Source organism: Postia placenta (assembly GCF_002117355.1).
Source record: "Postia placenta MAD-698-R-SB12 unplaced genomic scaffold POSPLAscaffold_11, whole genome shotgun sequence".
Taxonomy (NCBI): Eukaryota; Fungi; Basidiomycota; class Agaricomycetes; order Polyporales; family Adustoporiaceae; genus Rhodonia; species Rhodonia placenta.
In genome coordinates, this window is record NW_020169842.1 from 802,050 (window position 1) to 818,577 (window position 16,528).

Here is a 16,528-nt window from a genome sequence, read left to right on the forward strand (position 1 = left end):
TCCTGAGAATCGAAGGCGTGAACGAGGCCTTGGCAGGCAGCCACGTTGGATGGGGGGAGGACGAGGAGGTGCGCGTACTACGAAAGGCCGTTGTAAACTAGCTTACACCTACGGCGCCCGAGACGACACTGAGATTTGCAGTTCACGTAGGGCCCAATACTGCTTTTGGCTAGTATGCAGCAGGAACCAAGGCTACGCGTCCGTGAGGACAAGTACCGCTCACTGAAGCGCAGGTACTGAAGAGTTCGTTTCTCGAGTGTTGGCGATGTATCGTATGCTATCTATGTATCGTAAGGTATAGTAGGGGTGCGCACCACCCGGCCTATGGGAGAGGGAAGTGAGTGTGTTTGTTTTGGAACGCCGGCAGCGTTGGGGAGTTTCGACCTAATGTCGCGACTTGAGGTCAAGCAACAGGAGAAAACCTAAATGCTGGGGGCGTTCGACTGGGTCTCACCGAAGCGATGGTGAGCTAGGCTCAAACCTAAGGCTAGGGACAAGATAATGTATTAGTTAAGTAAGAAAAAAGAGAATACAACTGGGGGCTTACTGACCTAGGGACAAGAGGTCGAAACTGAGGTCCCTAGGGCAGCAGAGGCCGGCTTATATACATGGGGAGATAAGGGCAGGCTGTGCGCACTGGTCCGTGCACAGCTGGTCCGTGCACAGCATGCTGACGTGGCCCCGGGGGCCGGTGAGTCAGAGCGGCTGTGTCAGCGGAGCCCGAGCTGTGCCGTGCACTGCCGCCCATCTAATCTAATCGTACAGTAGATATGATGTGTCCGTATCGGGCAGGTAGTACAGAGGTCGCGGGTTCGAGCCCGCGAAAAGGAAAAATTTTAAAAAAACGGCTAGACGCCGTACCAACTCGTGACACCAAACACTCATTATCCTTTCCTACAGGTCGGGTGGTGTGCACCCTACTATACATTACGAGACGTAGATAGCCTACTATACATCGCCACCACTTAGGGGACGAACTCTTCAGTACCTGCACTTCAGTGGGCGGTACTTGTCCTCACGGACGCGTGGCTTAGGTTCCTGCTGCATACTAGCCAAAAGCAGTATTGGGCCCTACGTGAACTGCGAATCTCAGTGTCGTCTCGGGCGCCGTAGGTGTAAGCTAGTATAGCACGGCCTTTGTAGTACGCGCACCTCCCCGTCCTTCCCCCATCCATCGTGGCTGCCTGTCAAGGCCAAGTTCACACCTTCGACTCTCAGGACCTCGTCGACACCTACATCCCAGACGGCCCTGAGACTGTCATCTACACCTGCGAGCAGCAGCCGTGCCCTAATCGGACACCCCGATCAATCGAGCAGGATTACCCATGCTACAAAGCGATCTGATGAGCACAACATCCGCTCGGTCCTCGAAGCACCCTCGCGTCTCGATCTGCCTCACGGCACTCTCGCCCTGTCTCCCCCAGCTCCCACCTCCCTCAAACTGTCGCCGGTCCCAGTCAAGCGTGAGGAGATCTCTCTCCAGACCCTGCGCCAGAGCCTGAGCCTGAGGAGAGTGCAAGTGAAGAAGGAGTCTCGGAGTCCGAGTCCGCGGATCTTGCTCGGCCTGCCTCGCCGACAGCGCTCACCTCCACGTCAGCAGTCCCTGACATACGTAACCCCGCCTCCGAACTTCCTCCGGTGCCTTCACCGCCGTCTCCGCCGCGAGGCCGCTTGCGCACTCGCTCCCCTCGAAGTCCGACCAGCAGAGGGACACAACAGCCGCCTCCGCCCCCGCAGCGTCCTCCGTCCCCCCCGACGCCGATAATGTCATCTCCATCGACCACCCCCGATAAGGAGACCCTGAAGCTCCTCCTCCCACTCCGATACGATGGCAAGACCGTCATCGAATGCGACAGGTTCCTGTCGCAACTCCGCATCTACTGGTTGATCAACACGTCGTTGACAACCATCGAACTCAAGGTGCAGGTTGCGCTGAGCCTGCTCGATGGAGATGCCCATGCCTGGGCCACTCCATACTTCGCCCAACTTGCATCAGTGCAGATGGGTGTACAAGGGGTCACAACCCCCTTCAGGAACGAAGCAGCCTTCACCACTGCCTTCAAAGCCCGCTTCGGCAATCTCGACGATGAAGCAGCGGCACAAGTAGAGTTGGCGAAGCTCTGCACGGACAAGTCAGTCCGTGAAAAACGCACTGCAGCGGAGTTCTCCGCACTGTTCAAGGGTCCGGCGGACCGCTCCGGGTATGGGGACCTGGAACTACGCGACAAGTACCTGAGCGGCATTTCCTCCCGCGTATATCGCAAGATCAAGCTCAAGACCTTCACCACGTGGCTAGAAGCTGAGAAGCGCGCCACCGAGATCGAGCAGATCCTCGACATCAGCCGGGCCCGTCGGCCTGAGCTAAACAACTTCTTCTCGGCCCGAGGTCGAGGACGTGGTGGGGCCCGCGGTGGTGCACCCTCGACACACGCAGCTTCGGCCAGCATCAGTGTGGCCGTCGGAAAAGGAAACTTCCCCGGCACCTGCTTTGGCTGTGGGAAGCCAGGGTACCGATGTTTCGAGTGCCCCAACTGTAAGGACAAACCTTACACAAAACGCGCCGATGCGCGGGCTACGGTTGCCTCAGGCTCCACCCAGGTAGCGACAAGCGCCCCCATCACGACATCACCCTCGGCAAGTATAAGTGCCGCTTCAGCAAAATCCGAGCCATCGGAGCTGACAGACTTAATGGCACAGGTGAAGTCGATGCGCGAAGAGCTCGAGCACTATCGGGCGATGAAGAAGGAGGGTTTTTGATCCGGTCCGCACTTCGTGCCGCACGCGTCGGGCCGCGAGTATCATCATGTAATAGATATAACGTATTGTCGACTGCAATGGTGTATGAGTTGGACCAGGGGTCCCAGCACTTTCACATTCCAGTCCGACTCCAAGGGAAAAGACGGCACAAGGACATAATCGCTATGGTGGACAGCGGAGCCACCACGAAGTTTATCAACAAGCGATTCATTATAGAAAATAAGGTGCGGACGTGGAAACTAAAAGAGCCGATTCCGCTATACAATATTGATGGCACCCTCAATAAAGACGGAAGCATCTCGGAAGTAGCAGTGCTACAGATGCAGATAGGAGAACACGTCGAGAAGACAGTGTTTACGGTCACGGACATCGGTCCGGAAGATGTGATCGTTGGGTTGGATTGGCTGCGTGAGCACAACCCCGAAATCGATTGGGAGAAAGGCTCCCTCAAATTATCGCGATGCCCTGAAACGTGCAGTACCAGGAGGACTGGCCATATGGAGCAAGCAGCGACTGCGCGTGATACGGGGGTCAGGCCCACGGTGCGCAGGCGTTCGCCGAAGTCCAAGTGGTCGGTTATAGGTGCTTGCAGGAGTAAGGTACTCCCAGACTTTGAACCCAAAGAAGATCCGGTAGAGGTCGAGTGGGACGAGGCCGACTTGATCGAAGCCTGGGAGCAAGGTATCACGCTTCCCGGCACCCCTCAGCTGTTCGTCGCAGCCGGGCATACATACTCCCAGCTATTCGCTGAGGAGGAGATCAAAAAGAAGGTCGTTAAGACCGCTGAGGAGTCGGTACCTAAGCAGTACCATGAGTTTCTGAAGGTCTTCTCAAAAGAAGCATCAGAACGGCTACCCAAAAGAAAGCCATACAATCACGCGATCGAACTCGTGCCCGGCTACTCGACATTCCATTCGAAGGTATACCCGCTATCGAACAATGAGCAGAAGGAACTAGACAAGTTTCTAAAGGAGCAGCTAGCGAAGGGTTACATACGGGAATCGAAGTCGCCCATTTCGTCTCCCTTCTTCTTCATCAAAAAGAAGGAAGGGACGCTTCGACCCGTACAGGACTACCGCCGGTTGAACACGATCACGGTCAAAAATCGCTACCCCTTGCCGCTGATCGCCGAGATGGTAGATAAGCTCTGCGGCGCCACGCTCTTTACAAAGTTCGATGTCCGGTGGGGATACAACAACGTCCGGATCAAAGCCGGTGACGAGTGGAAGGCGGCTTTTGTGACCAACCAAGGGTTGTACGAGCCCTTGGTGATGTTTTTCGGTCTCACCAATTCCCCTGCGACCTTCCAGGCGATGATGAACGAGATCTTCCACGATCTCATCGTCGGTGGTAAGATCCTCGTGTACCTGGACGATATACTCATCTTCTCCACCAACAAGGAGGAACATGAGAAGGTCACACGTGAGGTCCTTCGTCGCCTTCAGGACAACGATCTGTTCCTGAAGCCTGAGAAGTGCGAATGGGATGTTCCCAAGGTCGACTATGTCGGCTATGTGTTCGGTGGCGATGAGGTGGCGATGGATCCTGCGAAGCTAAAAGGAATTAATGAGTGGCCGGTACCCCGGAACAAGAAAGATGTTCAGAAGTTCCGGGGGTTCTCCAACTTCTACCGCCGCTTCATCAAGGACTTCGCCAAGATCTCGCGACCACTCGACCGACTCACAGGGAACGACCCATGGCATTGGGGTGAAGAGGAGCAGCACGCCTTTGATGAACTCAAACGGCTTTTTGCGACGACTCCAGTCTTGGCCTTGTACGACCCTAACCGGGAGACGCGAATTGAAGTCGATGCCTCAGGGTACGCCACCGGTGGCGTGTTGATGCAGAAGCAGGATGAAGGCAAGTGGCACCCAGTAGCCTTCCGATCCCATGTGATGGATCCGGCACAGCGGAACTACGAGATCTACGATAAGGAGATGCTCGCGATCATCGAAGCACTGGACGATTGGCGCCATTACCTCGAGGAATTACCCAATCAGTTCGAGATCGTAACTGATCATAAGAACCTCGAGTACTGGCGTACATCCCAGCATCTCACGCGTCGTCAAGCACGATGGTCGCTGTTCCTGGCTCGCTTCGACTTCCGCATCACGCACAAAGCCGGAACGTCCAATGGAAAGGCTGATTCCCTGTCACGTCGATCAGACCATCAGATCGGCGATGAGGACGATAACACCGATCAGGTAGTTCTCAAACCTGAAAGGTTCCGCATCGCCTCCGCCAGGCACGGTCACGCCTCAGTGACAGCTGATCAGTCGCTTCTGAAGCGCATCAGGGAATGTTCGGAGAAAGACCGTGTAGTGGCCGAGGCACTTGAAAAGATGCAGGACCTCGGGCCGCCCCGGCTGCAAAGGGGTTTTGAGGAGTAAAATGCCGAACAAGGGCTTCTGCTGTTCCGCGAGTGCGTGTACGTCCCAAAGAACGCGGAGCTCCGGCGGGATATAGTCAAGATCCACCACGACTCGCCGATTGCCGGACATGGCGGTCGTGCCAAAACCCTCAAGCTCGTATCACGGAACTACTGGTGGCCTGGGATGTCCAAATTTGTCAATGAGTACGTAAGCACCTGTGACGTGTGCAACCGTACCAAGACATTCCCTGCTAAGCCCCAGGGCCCGCTGAAGCCGAATGAGATCCCCGAGCGCCCATGGCAGATCATCACGACTGATATGATCGTCGGCTTGCCAAAGTCTGATGGATTCGACTCGATCCTGGTCACCGCCGACCGCTTCACAAAGCAGGTCCACTTCTCGGCCTGTCATGAGACCCTGACGGCAGAAGGTGCGGCAGACCTGTACATCCGCGATGTGTTCAAGCACCATGGGGCCCCGGCCAAGGTCATATCAGACCGAGGTCCCCAGTTCGCTTCGAAGTATCTCCACGCGGTGTACAAAGGACTAGGAATCGAGCCGGCGCTGTCTACAGTGTTCCACCCTCAGACAGATGGCCAGACCGAGCGCTGGAATCAGGAGATCGAGCAGTACCTGCGCGCTTTCACAAGCCACAGGCAGGATGATTGGGCGAAACAGTTGCCGCTCGCGGAGTTTGCACTGAACAATCGAGTTCACTCCGCGACCGGGCACTCCCCTTTCTTCCTGCATCAGGGGTACAATCCTGAGATCCAGGTTCGGATCAATCCGATGTCCGCAATGCCCGCTGCCGCCGATCGGCTTAAGATCCTGAAGGAGATTCGCGATGACGCGCGCTCTGCGCTTGAGCTGTCAGCCGAGCGCATGAAGGTGTACTACGATAAGCACGTACAGGAGGCACCGGTCTTTGCACCAGGGGACAAGGTCTGGCTTGACACCCGGAACCTTAAGCTAAAACAGCCGAGCAAGAAGCTTAGTCCCAAGCGTCTTGGACCTTATGCCGTGCGGCGAAAGCTCGGAGACTTAGATTACGAATTGGTTCTGCCGAAGTCGGTGCCTGTGCACCCGGTGTTCCATGTCTCCTTGCTTAGCAAGTACACGCATAGTGAGATCCCAGGCTGGGAGCCGGAGGAGCTGCCTGCCATTGAGGTTGAGGGCGACGAGGAGTACGAGGTTGAGCGGATCAAAGATTCGAGAATCTTCCGGCGTCAGTTGCAGTACCTCGTCAAGTGGAAGGGTTATGACGACTCGCATACATCATGGGAACCAGCGCGCAATGTTGCCAATGCGCCGGCCCTCATAGCCGACTTCCACCGGAAGAACCCGAACGCCCCTCGCCGCCTCAACGCTGCTACCTTTGGTGGTCTCAACTTTCAGCCAATGCCTTCGCCGCTGACTGAAGCACGATGCCGCTCCGGGTGGGAAATGGGCAAGGGCGCCTCGCATGAGGTCATGCGCCGTTGAGGGGGGGGTAATGTCACGAGTTGACACGGCGTCTAGCCGTTTTTTAATTTTTTCCTTTTCGCGGGCTCGAACCCGCGACCTGTGTACTATACGCTCGAACGGACAAGTCCTTATCTACTGTACGATTAGATTAGATGGGGCGGCAGTGCGCGGCACAGCTCGGGCTCCGCTGACACAGCCGCTCTGACTCACCGGCCCCCGGGGCCACGTCAGCATGCTGTGCACGGACCAGCTGTGCACGGACCAGTGCGCACAGCCTGCCCTCATCTTCCCCTGTATATAAGCCAGCCTCTGCTGCCCTAGGGACCTCAGTTTCGACCTCTTGTCCCTGTGAGAAAGACGCCGGAAAGACCGCTGGCAGCCAACGTCCTCGATGGACAGGGATCAATGGTGGATAAGGTTACAAACCGATGGGGCTACCTATGGCGCGCGACGCCTACATAAGTCCTATTCCCACACCGGCGCACGACCACGTGACCCGGGCTGGCAGCGACGCTTGCCCGACATACCCAAAAGTCAACAGTCCCTAGGTCAGTAAGCATCCTTTGTATTCCTTTTTCTTACCTCACTAATATATTATCTTGTCCCTAGCCTTAGGTTTGAGCTCTGCTCACCATCGCTTCGGTAAGACCCAGTCGAACACCCCCAGCATCCTTGGTTTGTGTTTCCCCTGTCGCTCGACCCTAAGTCGCGACACTGATGATGTGCGTATGCCTGCCCTGTGTGGTGGTGTTGTGCAGCACGTGCGGAACTGATGTGGCGGACCTGCAGCGACGACAACGATTACAACATTGACTTTCATACAGTCGGGTATGTGCCTTCCGACAACCTTGAGCCGCAGGGCCAACCAAGGGACCAGTTAGAGGTACACCGCATCTGTCACTGACTCCGCGCTGCGTGCTGGACTGACGCTCCCCGTACCCTCTGCTCACTTCCAGTTCCTGGTAAGTCACGCTCGACCTCGTTTCCACCGCTCACTGCCACAGCTGGACAGCTGCGCACGCGCTCGTGTGCATCTCGCACTAGATGTTGCGCCAGCTCTGGCAGCCCATGACCGAGTCGGACGGCATCCCGCTGGGCGAACTCGTGACATCCGTGGCGCTGCTGAACGAGTGGCGCGACGAGCACCTGCAGGTCGTCGGTGTGCCGAGCAATTTCCGAGGAAGGTCATGGACGAGGCTCTGCACGGGGCTACGCGCATCGCGGTCAAGCCATTGTTGGACGAGACTCGCGGCACGGTCATCTCTAGAGGGCAAGTGGGCATCCAACGCTCGTCGCTGTCAACACCCCGGAAGCGGGGGGAGGGTACTCTAGTCATAACTACATATGTACCATGGACGAGCGCGGATGGACAGACAATATATCTATTTCAAATATTAGTAAAATTGTCTACGCGCATATGAGCACGAATGGGAGCAGCTGGATGTATGTGCAGGTGCGTGCTCAGCTGCGTCCATACGCTAACACGGAACAAGGCGTCAGTGCACGGATAGGCGCGAAACTCAAACCGCGCATTTTCCGAGCATGCTGCGCTCATGTGTCCATGCGCGGGCTTTGGGTGACGCAGCTGAACGCGGCTGAACGCGCAAGCGCGCGGGTCGGCTTTTGACTGGGTATTATGGCCTGTATAACATACATCACAATATGAAGTTGCACGGCTAACATAAGACTGCAGTCAATTCTTTCAGGATGTACTCAGGCCCATAATGGCACCTGAGGATGTTCGAGAGGATCTGTGAAGCGCGAGAGCTATTTCTAAATGTCGGGACATCCATGCGATCCGGCGTGACATGTGCGCGTTTTATTTGACCAATTTGCGATCGGCGATGACATTATCCATTTTCGCTTGATACAATCTACAATAAGATCTATACTAGGATATAGCATGAATACCGCCCTCGTATGAAGTCCCCCTACTCTCCCCATGACGGCGGGAAGGAGCCTGCTTGTCCACCTCCTCTCTCCTTGGACTGGTTATAAGGGTGCTCTTATTCCCCCTCCCTCGTCCCCTCGGAATGACTCGACCAAGTCTCTCGACAAAGTCTTTCCACCAAGCCTCTCCGCCAAGTCTCTCAACCAGTCTCTCGAACCATCATAAGCGAGTCTTTCACCTTCTCCTGTTATTAACTTACACTGAACTGCTCGTCTACTCGTTTAGTGATCTCTTCCGACTTTGTCCGTGCCTGTCTCGTCTTTGCGCAGCAGTCCGCACAGGCCTCTGGCGCCAAGCTGGTCGCGCCGACTGAAAGCGATTTCTCCAACCTCAGCCTCCACGAGGACTATCCTTCCAGCGTCTCCTCCCTTGACGATTCGCCTCCCCACCTCGTCTCCAAGGACGAGGCCATGTACTATTATTCAGGAATCTCCCCGTCTCCTCCAAAGCTCGTCTACCGCACCGGACTGTCCACGACGCCTTGGGTCAAACCCAAAGGGCTCGAGGCACATCGGCAGCTTAAGGAGGTTCGTGGTGTGTACGGTCATAGGATCAATGCCGTCTGGGAGGAAGTAGGTCCCCAGGTTCTGGATCTTCTGACCGTCCAGGGCATTCGCTGGTCGTCCATCGACTTAGCTCGCTTCGTCACCGACGGAGGCTCTGACAAGCAGATTGTCGGGCCTGTGGTCATTTGGATCGGCGTCCTCCCCGATTCGCTCGAAGGCCCACAAGCCATCAGCTCGAGTGAAGCGATCCTCATGCTCCTCAAGTCCTTCGGTATCGAGGACGTCGAGGTCGAGTACCGCGAGTCGATCTATAGGCCTTCAGTCGGACCAGAGCTACTTCGTCACGTCTCGAGCGTCAACGACACCGTCGACGTTCGCAGTCCTCTCACGCCCACTCTCTGCCTCCCCATCGCTGCGGCTGACAGGCCTGACGCTCAGGGCACTATGGGCCTGTACTTCGCTGAGGGCGGTGCGAGCGACAAGGTCCTTGGTCTGACGTGCCACCATGTCCTCTTCAAGACCGACGCCACCAACAACAACTCCTACGCCCTCGCAAGCAACACAAGTGCGCCTCGCAAGTATGTCCAACTTCTCGGCACTCGGGCTTTCGACAAGCTCCTCGACTCCATCAGGCTCCGCATCGGCCGCCATGCCATCATGCTCGGGCAGCACGAGGACACGATCAAGAGGTTAGACGCGAGGTTGGCTGGTGTCGACGAGGACGAGGACGATGAGGAGGTTGCGGATGCTAGGAAGGAGTTGAGACAGGCGAAAGAGCAGGTCATCGCCGTGAACGAGGCGATCGAGACGCTCGAGAAGTTCTATTCGGATGTCAAGAAGAACTGGGGTGTGGCCAGGCAGTGCGTTATCGGCCACATCCGCGTCTCCCCCGCCCTCGCCTTCAACGTCGGTCCTGACGGCTTCACCGAGGATTGGGGCGCGTTCGAGATCGACGGGCCAAAGTTCGCAAAGGCCTTCAAAGGCAACGTTATGGACCTCGGTGAGTTACGATTTGTTCTCGATTTATCTCGCTTCAGGCTGCCTAGTCTATCGATTACTCCCAGGCACGGAGATCCCCTCCGACGTATTCGCCCTCAAGATGTACCCTCGCGATGACGGGCCCACCACCTTCAAGTACCCTTCCGATCGTCTCCTTCCCCTCCGTGATATGATCAGCCAGGAGCTCATGCGCCGCCCTGACATGCTCGACCACGACAACGAGCCTTGCCTCATCGTCATCAAGAGCGGTAATGCTACGGGCGTTACCATCGGACGCGCCACGGGAATCTTCTCGTTCGTTCGCGACGACGATACCGGTATGGTGTCCAAGGAGTGGGCGGTGTACAACTACGACAAGAACTCCGGCGTGTTCTCGGCCCCTGGCGATTCGGGGTCCATTGTCGTCGACGGCCGCGGTCGCATCGGAGGCCTTCTCACTGGAGGAGCTGGCAAGACGGAGATCTCGGACGTCACCTACGTCACCCCCATGTTCTGGCTCTGGCCCCGCATCAAGGCGCACTTTCCTAACGCCCATCTCAACCTCACCACCGTCGCCTAGGCCCCTCGTCGTCGACAAGAACGACATCGTCAGCACCCCTTCATTTGCATCTGCGACCCCTTCCCTCCCCTGTCCTATCCCCACGCTCCTTTTCCTATCTGCGACTTCTTTTCCTTTCGCTGCGCTCCTTTATCTATTGGTTGGCTGTTGGCACCGCTACTTCGGTTCGTCTCTCTTTTCCATCTCATGTTTTCCACGCATAACTCACGACCTTGACGTCTAGACTACGGGCTCGTGCACTTGTCATTCTGGTTCGTCTCCTCTCCTGTCTCCTCTCCTCTGTCTCCTCCCCTCTGTCTCCTCTCTCGCGCAACTGATGCCCTTGGCGTATAGGCTCCGTACGACTCGTCATGGTCCGCGTGACCAGCACTACGTGAGCCTGGTCGTTGTGAGTCGAATCCTGTAAGAGACGACTCCAGCGGTGACACCTCTTGTCCTGCTGATACAAGCCATCGACACTGATAGAATGAGCGAAGGGTTCGGGGCTGACAAAAAGCGAGGATGTACATGTACGATACCATCCTCGTACGCTGTTGAGCTTCTCCCAGAATCGCCTGCGCGAAGGCTCATGCTCTGTCCAAGTGAAAGACGAGATTCACTGATGAGGACGGATAGAATACGATGCTGCTTGTGGCGGGGTGTTTCTAGGCGACTGCCGCAAGCAGACCAATATCTTTGCTGGAATATAATCGCAAGAGAAGCACACATAGAACAATGATTACGTCGTTCTCGTCGAAATTGGCTTTGAGGGAGGTGATCGCCGTCTTACGAATTTTAAGGAGACCTACTTGGGTACAACAGAGTTTGAAGCTTTCGTCATCTTGTACACAGGAGAACGTAGCACCTGAAATTGGGCACTTTAGCCGGAAGTCATCCACGGATCGTCGGGCGCTGACAAGGGAATAGGTAGGTACAGCATTGGATGTCTGGGAAAACGGAGGGTGAGGAATACGGCGGTGAGTGGGGCTGAAAATAGAACGGTGAGACGGCCAAGGTGCCTTTTTGGTCGTACTAGGTTTGTTACAATCCGCTTAGCAGTCTTGCTTCTTCAGACTTGAGTGTCTGGCAAGTTGAGCGCAACAAGTACAAAAAGCGCGTCTCGAGGACCTACCTGTCAAGATCACTCGTTCGGCCTCCCAAGACTCGAGTCCCAAATCTCTGCAGGAGGCCAACAATCTTCGCATGCTTATGCTCCGTATATCAATCGAGAGTCAGGATTATCACAGGCATCTTGCTGGGAGGACGCTTGCAGATCTTTCTTTGGAGCGTGCAGACGTTCAGAAAGAGTTGGACGTTGTTCCGGCCTGAGCAATGGATCGTGAGCCTAGAGGACACGGGTTGCACTAGCCTGCATCAGAATTCATGCCGGACTGGTCAAGAAGGTTGTAGTAGAGGAGTACTGCGTAGTATGGTGGCGTCATCCCGAAGTGGGGGACTATAGGGCTGATCACAGTACGGATTCCAGCGCGGATTCGAGCAGATTTCAGCTCAGATTCCGTGCTGGATTTCACGCCTCGGTCAATGACCAAGCGTATGCGGCATTGTCCGCGCACTGCCCAAAGGCTTACATAATAAAGATATATGTCTCGCTTTTAGATGCCTTCATGCGCAGCTTGTATTGCATCAAGACACACATATATTAGAGAGCGACATTCCATATTGGGTCATGTAATCAATTCATATACTAGTACAAGCTGATATTCAGGAGCTGAATACAGATCATTCACTAATTACCTCAGAGTGTGTATCCTTGTCCACATTCTTATGAGTACTGCACAATATTGTAGTTGAGGCTCGCATGTCACACATTGTCAGTGGCTGCCACTCGGCCGCACCAAAAAAGGTGGGCGCTCTCTGAACGAACAAACAGGTGACAGGGGTGGCAATTGAGAAATATATGTTCATTATGTAATTCTTCGAGTGGTGCACGGACAATGCCGCATACGCTTGGTCATTGACCGAGGCGTGAAATCCAGCATGGAATCTGAGCTGAAATCTGCTCGAATCCGCGCTGGAATCCGTACTGTGATCAGCCCTTATGTCAGACTAGTCTGGCCATTGGACTCATGAATCTGTCTTGAACTGCTGTTGGACTTATGATTCTGTCTTGAACTGCCAGTCATTGTCAGACCAGTCAACCCGTCGATTGTCAGATGGCCGTTGTCCAGAAGTGAAAGACAGCACAGTCTGTATGGACTGGTTAGCCAGTCAGACCAGTCTGCCAGTGCATGATGACAGTGGCGGGCATCCAAAATTGGGTGTTGCTACTGGTCAACCTGCTGGACCAGTCTATGTGTCAGACCAGTCCATAGACAAGGGTGTTGAAACATTTGTCTTTCCATTCTATTCCTTGTACTACTAGTGCCCATACTGGCGCCTGTCTTAGCGCTCACCCGCAGGTTGAACATTATGTAGCTTACATAATGGGGTCCGTGCGCACTTCGTACTCGGCATCGTACCACTACGTTTCTTTCTTCACTAACATGACCACACAGACATGATGGTCCGTGCGTAGCCGGTACTTGTATAAATAGTTGTACCATTAGTCGGTCGAACCCTAAGTTCGACCTGGTTATTCATTCAAGTCTCTGCTCCTCTTCGCTTGGGGTAGTGGTCATTCTCAACTTCCTCGCTCGATCTTCAGGATGATGCACTGTCCATAAGCCCTCGCTCGTTGTCTACGAGTGAGGCATCAATATAGGAGTATAGACCATTGTAACAAAAGGTTGAACTTCCTAAGCTATGTTCCTAGTTTTACCTAGTCGAACATCTCATCCACCATCACGTCGAACAACGCAGTCAACCCAGTTCCTTTGGGACTACCAGCCCTCACAGGATCACCGCTCCTCCAGTACGACCGAGCAGACCGCTGCTTCGTCACCTCCACAAAAAGGGCTCCCATCTACCCTCGAGGCGGCACCTGGTGTTGTGCAACCAGTCCAAACCCGCAGGTCATCGCCCACCAAGAACTTGTTAGCTACTACCAGAGACACCCACCCGCTCATCCAGAAGATGTATTCACCATCCTACGAATTGACGTCGAACCTACACAAACAGCAGAAAGCGTGCAGTCACCCATCAACGAACAACCACTTGAACTCCCTGAAGTTCAGTACGTTCCCATCGAAATCCCAGACATCGAACTACCACCAGCCCCACCCGCACCAACCAACGCACCGGTTGAAATCCCTATGGCAACATTCACTCAAGAAGACATCGATCAGCGCATTGCTGTCGCCCTCGCAGCATACCAATCCCAACAATCAACTACCAACCGACCCCTTCGCCTCGACATCCCCGCTCCTGAACCTTTCAGCGGAAAGGCGGAGGACCTCAGACGCTTCATCCAATGCACCCTCTCCTACTTCGTCGCCACCAACAACACCCGACTTAGCGATGAAGCAAAGATTGCCTTCACTGTAGCGCTGATGAGGAAGGATCTGGGGAAAACATGGGCAGACGCGTATTACAAGAAGTCGGCAGGAGGAGTCCAGGTCTATTCCACTTGGGCAGACTTCGTCACCGCTCTAGAAGAGGTGTTCCCTGAGCACGGAACGCGAATCAAGGCACATCAAATCCTGATGAAACTGCCTGAACGACAAAAAGATAGGAAGACGGCGCTCTCCCTTGGTAACTACATCACCCGCTTCGAACAGCTAGCATCAAAGGCTCAGCTCAAGGATGCCGAGGTCAATGGCACCAACTGCGTCGAGAACGACTACCACACTCTCCATGCCAACTTCGTCAAAGGACTCCCGAAGGAGCTATATTTTGCGCTCGCAACAAGGGTCGCTAGGGATCGACCCAACACCATGAAGGCCTGGTACGACGAAGTTCGAAACACTGACGCAGCCAAGCAGGGGGCTCTCGTCGTCACAGACACCAGGGACTATGGCGAACCAATGGATATCGATGCCGCTGCCGTCGCATCAACCTTCACCTCCACATCAGGAGGAAGGAAATGGGAACTAGGAGCTGTTCTCAACGAGGCCGATCGGAAGCTCCACAGGGACGGGAACCTGTGCTTCTACTGCCACATCAAGGGCCACAGTGCCAAGGATTGCCACAAGAAAGCGGCTGCACGACAAGGGGGTGGGAGACCGAACCAGGGAGGATCTGGGAGGGACAACTTCCGTGCCAGAATCAAGGCACTCTCCGCTGACAAGAAGCAGGAGCTGTACGAAGAACTCACGATGGAGGATTTTTGAAGGGGCAGGGTGAGCCGACGCAACCACTGCCCGTATCCGTTTCACTGTCCCGTGTAATTCTAGTAGTCCGAAATGAACGCGCTCTGCACATTCCGATTACTGTGGGACGAAAAGACGTTGAGGCGTGCGCTTTCATCGATAGCGGCGCAACTGGAATCTTCATCAGCCCGAGATTCGTCCGAGAGCATCGACTTCGGACAGAACCTCTCCCCCGACCCATCCCCATCTTCAACGTGGATGGAACTCCAAACAAAGAAGCACTCATCACGCGAAGAGCTCTCTTATCTTACAAGATAAGCGGAGAACCCCGATTTGTCAAAGCCTACGTCGCCAGCATCGGCAAGGAAGACATCATCTTCGGCCATACCTGGCTCAAGCTTGAAAACCCCAAGATAGACTGGAAAACCGGACAAGTTGAGCTAAACCACCGGTGGACGAAAGACGAAACCAGGGCCTGGAAGATGGACCTGTACCAAAGGCGAGTGGCTCGGCTAGAACTGAAGAAGGCCATAACTACCCCACTCCCAGAACCAATGGAGGACGAATTCGTCGTCATCTCCACCTCGGAGCACGCAACCCTCCCTGAATGAAAGACTAGCGGCGCAGCAGGATATGACATCTCTGCTGCACATCAACTCATCATCCCTGCCCGACGACAAGGCCTGGTCGGCACCGATCTTATCATGGCTATCCCCAAAGGACACTACGGAAGAATCGCACCTCGGTCCGGTCTAGCGCTAAAAGAAATCGATGTCGCTGCAGGAGTAATCGACTCCAATTACCGAGGCAAGGTCTCAGTCCTGCTGGTCAATAACTCTGACCTCCCATTCACCATCAAAGCCGGCGACCGAGTTGCCCAGCTCATCCTTGAAAGGATAAGCACCCCACCAGTAACTATAACCGACTGCATCGACAAAACTGAACGCGGGGAGGATGGGTTTGGGTCAACGGGTGTTGCGTCCATCGAGGAACAAGCGGAGGACATCGACGATGATGAGTTCATCATTTCCTACTTATCCGAAACACCGATGATCACCAAGTACGAGAAACAGGAACCCCTGGCAGTAAGGGATGTTCCGCTCAAGGAGCGACTCCCTGAACTTTCATCTGGCTACAAACGACTTCACAATGGCATGATCCGGAAGATCCACCATGACATTAGGCGAGTCACAACATCCACCGAACTTGCGGCCTCGAACACCCAAGGCAAGACAGAAAAAACGCTACCACAAATGGTACCATCCTACCTACACGATCTCCTCCCCGTCTTCGACAAAGGCACTGCTGCGCGACTTCCAGACCACACCGAATATGACCACGAAATCAACCTCAAGGAGGGCTTTGCGGACATGAAGCAACAGGTCTATCCGCTCAACCCACAGCAACGAAAGGAACTCGACAAGTTCCTCGAGGAGAACCTGAGTAAAGGGTACATTTGCCCTTCAAAATCCCCATTGGCAAGTCCATTCTTCTTTGTCGGTAAAAAGGACGGTTCACTACGTCCCTGTCAAGACTACCGGCTGCTCAACGAGAACACGGTCAAGGATCGATACCCGCTCCCGCTTATATCAGACCTCCTCGACAAGTTGAAGCACGCCAAGGTGTTCACGAAGATGGACCTCCGCGCCGGATACAACAACGTCCGAATCAAGAAAGGGGACAAATGGAAGGCAGTGTTCATCGTACCCGGAACTGATGGCAAACCGCCGTAG

General features: G+C 54.8%; 3 protein-coding genes across 3 annotated transcripts in view; all 3 read left to right on the top strand.

Moving 5' to 3' along the window:
- The window catches only part of POSPLADRAFT_1108689 (hypothetical protein), a gene marked incomplete at both ends in the record, with an annotated part of 7,995 nt that extends 6,422 nt beyond the window's left edge, over nt 1–1,573 (top strand). Inside the window, one exon of the mRNA XM_024483336.1 lies at nt 1,144–1,573. Within this exon, the coding sequence (XP_024336674.1) occupies nt 1,144–1,573 (430 nt within the window). The remainder of the gene's footprint in view (nt 1–1,143) is intronic.
- Nucleotides 1,574–7,661: 6,088 nt separating this feature from the next.
- POSPLADRAFT_1075362 (hypothetical protein) lies at nt 7,662–11,306 on the top strand (the record flags this gene model as incomplete). The annotated part of the gene is made up of 6 exons (XM_024482805.1): nt 7,662–7,752; nt 8,770–10,050; nt 10,115–10,538; nt 10,609–10,772; nt 10,832–10,859; nt 10,942–11,306. 6 exons carry the CDS (start codon nt 7,662–7,664, stop codon nt 11,012–11,014), a joined length of 2,061 nt encoding a protein of 686 aa, XP_024336675.1. The 3' UTR covers nt 11,015–11,306.
- A 3,582-nt stretch (nt 11,307–14,888) lies between these two features.
- Nucleotides 14,889–15,406, top strand: POSPLADRAFT_1059173 (hypothetical protein; the record flags this gene model as incomplete). Its single annotated transcript, XM_024481131.1, has 2 exons — nt 14,889–15,049; nt 15,115–15,406. 2 exons carry the CDS (start codon nt 14,889–14,891, stop codon nt 15,404–15,406), a joined length of 453 nt encoding a protein of 150 aa, XP_024336676.1.
- Nucleotides 15,407–16,528: the final 1,122 nt, after the last annotated feature.